At 41.5% G+C, this 7,669-nt stretch overlaps 1 protein-coding gene across 2 annotated transcripts in view; it reads right to left on the minus strand.

Moving 5' to 3' along the window:
• tnfrsf21 (tumor necrosis factor receptor superfamily, member 21) overlaps positions 1–4,522 on the minus strand; it is a 38,108-nt gene extending 33,586 nt beyond the window's left edge. Inside the window, exon 1 of one of the 2 annotated variants that reach the window (XM_055044537.1) lies at positions 4,179–4,522. In XM_055044537.1, coding sequence (XP_054900512.1) covers positions 4,179–4,208 — 30 coding nt within the window. In that variant the 5' untranslated portion in view covers positions 4,209–4,522. The remainder of the gene's footprint in view (positions 1–4,178) is intronic. The other variant, XM_055044538.1, reaches the window with a different exon arrangement.
• Positions 4,523–7,669: the final 3,147 nt, after the last annotated feature.

Here is a 7,669-nt window from a genome sequence, read left to right on the forward strand (position 1 = left end):
AGCTAAGCAGGCAGATTCCAGATGTCTCAGCACTTTTTAACCATATGGTGCTAAGCACTGTGACAGCTGCTACTCAGCATGTTAAGGGAGCAGTGCGATGGGCAACAATGGCAACTAAATACCTGCTCCTAATTAGCTGCTTGTTCATATCTGTGTCTCCTTCCCTGTGTGGTCAACAACCCCCCCGCGGTCATCTAGACTGAAATCAGCCCTGTCATTTAGAAAATAAATTTAAAAAAGGCAAAGTCATCAAAGACACAAAGCAGAAGAGGAAACAAAGTGCAGTACTAGCATTTTCACACTACACACACTTAGAAAAATGCACACACACACGGCATGGAGATACTGTCTGGAGCCACTGTAGCAGCCACCTCTGCTGATCAGCACTACAGTAATCCATTTCAGTCCTTCTGCTGCCAGGGTTGGGCCTTTCCTGCCAACTCCTCCTCAATCCGCCTGCACCACTAAATACATGATCTGCCTGGGGCACAGGACGGCCAACCAATGAGAGACCCTGATTCAAGGTGGGTTAAGCCTGGGGACGGGGCACTTTTATTTACCCCGGCCTCAACCATCATCTCTGCATGCAAAATTGACATACATGAGTAATCCTAAAGTCTCTGAATCCCAAGTCCAAATTCTTTCTGTCACACATTCAAAAGAAAATGCTGAAGAATATTAAAACTAAACAGAGCTCTGTGAGGTTTTAAGTTTTTTTGTGATTCCGCAACAGTGGGAATTCAGATAAACTCAACAAGTTGTTTGTGCGAACGCATAGTGGTAAGTTTGTTGAAAACTTTCCTCAAAAAATGGTCAAATTGAAAACATTGTGTTTCAGTAAGCGCCACCTCCCACCAGCAGGCCGTTTTCTACCCAGCAGGCGTTCACACGACACAAATCGCGCCAGAGTTCACTTCCACCATGATGAGACATAAGTTTGTAAGTGGAGAGAGAGAGTTTGGTCCACATCAGAATTCGATTAGATGGTCACGCCTAACAAATGAACCAGACTTTCTAGAGAAACGGACTGGAGTTGGATTAAAGCGGACGGAACAGGAGTGGGATGAACTCACCCCCACACCCATAAAAACTAAAACATTACAGAACCAGAAACTGAACACCTGGAAAATCTTTGAAATGACATAACTAACTGTTCTCTGTTTATTGACTGCTGAAGGCAGTTGGTTGTACTAACTTTTATTTAAGGCTACCAGCGTGCGCTTGTAAAAAAATAAATAAACATAAAAGAGAAATCATTCAAAATGCATCTATTGTTTCACAGAGACAACGTATTTTCTGTTGACCTATTTCATAATCTAATAAAATGCTTTGAGGTTTTTCAGGTGTAAAGTGACAAACTTTACACCTGAAAGTGACTCAGGACTTCCTCATGAAACAAAAACACCCACAGGTCCAGTCAAAGCCCATCAATAGGACAGGAATTCTCTACCTCCAGCGGCAGTCACAGTGTGATTCAACCAGAGACATGTTCAGCTCTCCATCTAATCGCATGCGAGCGTCGTATACCAGGGCAACACATGATTTAAACATAACCCCAATTGCTTCAACTTCCCTATTTTTTTTTTTTTTTTTCTCCCAACAGCATAAAATAGTCTGAACGTTTCCGGCATGTGATGGGCTGCCAGAGCAAAACGCATACTTCATCACGCAATGTTTGTTTGGTCCTCTCTGTCAAAAATGCTGAATCGTGTCCTGCATTTGATTAGAATCGGGGCCAAAGCTTCTTGGCCGGAGCACAAACCCCGTGGAAGTTAAGGACAAGTACATCCAACCAGCGGACACATTAGATGAAGAACAGACAGCGGCGAATATGAGCGTCTTAACATTTCCAAACATCGTCCTAAAATAAACCGCTTGCAGATGCCCATCGCCACAACCGGCCCGCCACTGACAAGATGTTTGTCTGTAAGGCGTTTGATATGGTTTCAGTCGTCATTAAAGCATGTTTCTCAACTTCCACTGAAATTCCACGGAGGTGTACACCAGGGATCCATTCTTGGTCATCCTATTTTTTCATATTACCTTCTCCCATTATTTTCTGTAAAAAAATAAAAGTTTATTGTTTTCGTTTGTTTTTCTTTTGTTTTGTATGCAGACAACTGTCAGGTTTATCTTCAGCTGAAGCACATTGCTCTGTCAAGTTGTCTCTTGGATTGGATTGTTGACAAGTTGAGACAGATGGTGCTCTCGAAAACAAGAAAAACACGATGACAAATTTGGTGTAACGTTTCTTACTTTTACAGACTCAAATTTCCAGATTTCTCAGCCCTTTTGAGACACTTTGAAAAAAAAATCACCTGGTAACTTACAGTACATGTTTATGGCGTCTAAAGATGGATGGGTGAATGGATCTCTATTGCCTTTTCTCACGTTTATCCGTACCAGGAACACACCAGAGTACAGTACACCTCCAGTATTCACAGGGGTTAGGGTTACGATAACAGGTAAAAGGCTAAAAACTTTGTATTTTAATAGTTCAGACACCAAATATACCTTAATCTGCAATGACATTGAGAGACTGTAGAATATTTTCAATACTGTGGAAAAACCTGCAAAAGATTTGGAGAATTTATCTCCAAACATAGCTAACAATCCAACTTTCGTAAGCAGTTCAAGAATTAAAATCCTACAAAAACTGTTACTTCTGTTGTTACTGTTACTTCATTAACAGTACATGTCGTGTCATGTTAAGTACCGCAAGTGGCCATTTAAAAGAAGTGTGTTACATAAAGACCTGTGTGCATGCATGGGTGGAACGGCTTTGGCAGACACTTGGATGTCATTACTGTCCAATTAAAGTACGGCTCACAACACACCGCGTCAAATCAAAACTACATCAAAAGTATACACATGGGAACTTCCTCTAATACGCACACACACACATACACGTTTGCCTGGCACCTGCTGCGGTGTGTCCCAACGCTATCGTCCAGCACAGCTGAGAGAAAGAGGCTCTGTTTAGACTCATTCACACTGGATTTATCACTGACAATAACTGGCAACAATTATCTGTTGAGATGTTTCCACTTCTCTACTAATGACGGAAGCTGGGAGCTCTGCCAGCTGAGCTGTGTTCTTCCTTCGTGGTGAAAAATGACGTCTGAACTGTTGACTTTGGTTGTCCGGGATGTCTGTGCTGAGCAATTTCACACTGTGGGTATGTTGGAATTCAAGTCAGAGGGATTTTAAGCATAAAACTAAAGATTCGAGACAAACAAATTTTTGTTATGGCACCACCACAAAAGTCTGTATTTATTGGGATTTCATGCGACAGACTAAAGCAGTCTGTTTTGAAGCATGATGGTCATTTTGCAATGGAGTCAGTGTGTTCAGGGCGGATCGAGTGTTAATTTTGAAAAACACATCTAATTATCCATCGACTTCATCTATTATGTACAACATTATGTTGGTCCATCACATAAGATCCCGATAAATGGGTGTGCATCTGCAAAGCAAATGCGACAGACTAATCGTCATCAACATATCTTTACCAGTAATGCCTGTTGAGGCATATTCAACACATACCAAGGATCACCATGGTAACACAGATGTACCTAGATTTCAGAAACGCATAATCACTACTTAGATGTACTGTCGTTTTATGATTTATATTCAAACAAATCACATATTTTTAGTTTAGAAATATATATTAGTTTAGTAAGCAGTTGACTTGCAATTATGACTGGATGCCATCTATCAATCTATAGACTTAATTAAAATTCTAATGACTTATTTTTTATGATTACAATGAATCCAACAAATTCTAGATCTGGACAATAAACCAACAAACATATCTGCAGCCTTTTCGGGGCTGATTCTGGATAACAATAGACTGCTGGCTGCCCTTTGTTTGTCACCAACTGCAAACTTTTTTCCCCTCTTTTGTTCTGTTCACCCACTGTTAAATTTCCACCTAAAAATACTTTTTACTTACCATACAATAAAATAATATCTTTTAGTCAATTTCTCTCTTTCTCTCCTTATTTTTACCATGTGACATTAATTTCAGTCAATTGATTCCAAGTTGATTCAGAAATTTGTTCTCAAAAAAACATGCGCTGTCCCTTTAAATGGAGAACCTGCCGAAGCAGCCCCCTTAGAATAAACGATTAAAAGCGGTCCGTGGAGAGAGCTGGGCGGGTGTGTGATGCACTCACCACGGCGGACACATGGATGACAGACATCATCCTGAATCAGAGAGCACGGCTGAGGGTCGAGCAAACGTCCTTGTCCGAGTTGTCTGCTTGAGTAACACTTCTCATCTCTAGATGTGACTGATCACCATCACCGTAGTCCTCCTCGGCGCACCGGAGGAGGGAGAGCTGGTCGGGGCTCTGGGCTGCTCTGCTTTATACTCTGTGTCTCCGGGTGGAGCGGGCTGAGGGCTCGAGTCACTCAGGACGCTGCGCTTAATTCCCATAGCGATGATGGATGCCGCCTCGCCCCTGCCGGTTCAGTCGGTGTGCAGTGCGGCTCGCCTGCCCGCTGCAGACCCACACGGACAGCGCAGTGCTGACGCAAGGCGGGTGGGCGGGACTTAGCGGGTCGCCTCGCCAATGGCTGCTCCGCGAGAGGCGCGCACGTGCACCGCACCGCAATTGTGAATCGAGGAGGGAGGAGAAGACGAAGATCCCCCGGCGAGAGCTGTAATGTCACATCCTCAGTGTGAGGAGACGGTGGGATGCGAGACTGACATCGTGAAACAGTCTGAGGCCGGGAACTTGTAATAAATACCTCTCCCTGTCCCAGGAGTCCCACTCGGCTTGTTCCACTGGTAGTCGAGGCTCGAGCTGTTCTTCGATAACTCAAAATCCACCCTGAAAAAAAAATTGCCTGTGTACGTACCATTTGTAATGTTACCCGGTCACACTTAAAAAATTAACATTATTTTTAGATTATTTAACCTGTCATGAAGAGGAAATAATTGATTGTCAATAAGCTAACTTGTATGTTAGCTAAATATTTGCCGACCCAAGATTGACATTAGCTAAATATTTAGTTAGCATGCTAAATATTGAGTTAATATCAGTCATGCTAGCCTGCAAGCTAGCAATATTTACCTTGCCAGCTAAATGTTTAGGTCCAAGCTAAATATTTAGTTTGAAAACTAAATACTTGGTGTTAAAAATCTAATGTTTAGTTTGGAACACAAATAATTTTGTTTGTATATTAAATATTTAATTTTCTGAACCAAATATTTAGTTACCAAAAAAAAGTCAAACTAGTTGGAGACAGTGTATTGCCCCAGAGTGACTCGCCAATGAATACGAACACCTTTCAACTAGACGAATCTACTTCTTTACAGTGAAGCTTTTTTTTGCGTGGTCTCAGCTATCACATTTTCCTCTAATAGCCAAAAAGTGGCGGCAAAGCATTTATTTTATTTCCTCAAAAAGCTGATAATGATCTTACATATAGCTTTTTCAATTGCTCCAGCTGTTGTGAAAAATATCATGTATTCTAAACCGATAGACCAAAAACGTGCAAGCACACGAGCAGCAAATCAGCCAACACAAAGTAATCAGACTTTACTTTTTTATTCTTTTTTAGCACTAAAAAAGAGACGCTTACCATCAAAGACTAGAAGTGAAAACAAGGGCCCCGAGTCTATACAGCATTTCTTTTAAAAACGGGAAGATTTGTTGCTTATGATCTGAGAACACGCCCAGTGGTCATCCGATGTTCTGCATCACCTAAATCTCTATTTCCTTGGAGATGGGAGTGAGGAGATGATTCAGTTTCTGTATCTGTTACAAATACAAAGGCCTTTGTGTGAAAGTATGAGAATGTAATGTGTGTACAAGCGAATGTAATGTGTGTAAAAGAATATGTGTGTACTTGACCTTGGTAAGCGCCTCAACACAGCCTAGCCTTACAAGCTCCTGGGCAACTGTGTGTACTTCCTCCTGGAGCCAATGTTAGGTGGACAGGTTGCATCCTCACATACCGTTCATTATGCTTTGCTGAGTTCTATCAATCATACGATCATATTCAGGAAGACTTGTGTTTCCATTAAATCAGACTGATAATATTCCCTAAATCATCAATTAGGAATGTATTATGAAAGCTGAAGCAATTTTAGAAAGTGCTTACTAGCATAGAACCATGCATGCATGAATAATTTAACAGGCCTGTTGACTGCGTGCTTTAAATCTCCTGTTTACAAATAGCCTGCAAATCTCTATTTGCTGTAGAAAGGAGGTCATCTGTATCCTTTGATAGGATTTTTATGTTTAACACCAATGCAGTGAGCTGCTTCAATACACTGAGAGCCCGAAGTCATTTAGACTGTGACAAATATGAAGAGATAACAGGATTTTTGTCTCTTGATCTATCATAAGACAGCTTCATTGTGTTAACCTGATATCTTGTGGGGTCAGAAGTCCCTTCACCTCGTCATGCAACAGATCTGTTCTCAGATTGACTGAGTAATGCTCTGTGTGCCATTACGTTGGCATTGTATAACCTGCAACGTGCGAGTGGTTTAATGGGAACACTGTTGAGTTTCTCTCTGCCCTCTATTTATCACCAACTTTCCAATTACAATCATACATCAATACAAATTGTATTTTCTACTAAATTTGAGCAAGGAGGAAGTCTGTCCAGTGACTTCTGAAGTGAGACACGTGATTGGGTATTCTGCTTTGAATCAAGTCTGTATGTGAGAATAAATTCATAACAGATCGGTTCGATTTGAGCTCAAGGGATGTTAATGCATGCGACTGGCATTAATGTCTTCAAGAAATGCCATTCAGTGTCCCATGCCCTTCAGTCTTTCTCCATAGAGTTTGCATGTTAAAACCAGGTACTGCAGACAGTCACATCCAAAGACACATGTTCAGTTAACTGGTTACTTGAAATTACCCTTAATTTTGAGAAACCAGTTGTTTCTCCATTTGTCTTTAAATTGTCCTGGGATGAACTGGTGTACCCCGCCTCTCGTACAAAGACATGCACCGCCCTCTTGTGATCCTTCATGGACCATAGATGAATAGTCCAAGGAATGTTTTTAGCCTTTTTGAGTAATTCATTGAGCAAAGTTAACACAAGCTGGCCTACGAGGCAGACATGAGGTATGTGTCGAACCTGTGAAACAAAAAACTTAACAGTTTGCTGTGCACTATTTAGCAGCATAATTTAACAATTTCCCATGACTTTAGCTTGCATGTCAGGTCAGACGTGGCCTGGTCGTTGCCTTAATGCGTTATTCCGCTTGACTCAAATCTCACTTACAGCACAGTCTGGGCTTTCTCCCGTTGATTTGGTTTTCCTCCAGCATATTTTCAACGAACAGAAGAAGAAGAAGAAGCTTTGAATGATAATTTTCTGTGCTCTTTTAGAATTGCCTGCAGTTTTAACAATGGCAGCAGAGGAAATGAGGGAAGTTGTTCAGTTGGTCACGCTTCCCCAACCATTGAATTAGCATTAGTAGCCATCTTGTTTGGGTTGGGAATGGCACATTGCATATGTCACAGACAAACATTAGCGATTAGGTAATATTTGAAATATCAACATAGTCAACGTCTCCGGCAAGACATGGACCATGTTGTTTCTCAATTGTTGAGAGCTCAGTGCTGAGCCTCTGTATGAGGCAACATACAGATCAAGGAGCTGGTTTTTACCAGGCCGGGTCAGAGATGGTCAGGTC

This window comes from Poeciliopsis prolifica, unplaced genomic scaffold, assembly GCF_027474105.1.
Source record: "Poeciliopsis prolifica strain line A6 unplaced genomic scaffold, Auburn_PproV2 SCAFFOLD020, whole genome shotgun sequence".
Classification (NCBI taxonomy): Eukaryota; Metazoa; Chordata; class Actinopteri; order Cyprinodontiformes; family Poeciliidae; genus Poeciliopsis; species Poeciliopsis prolifica.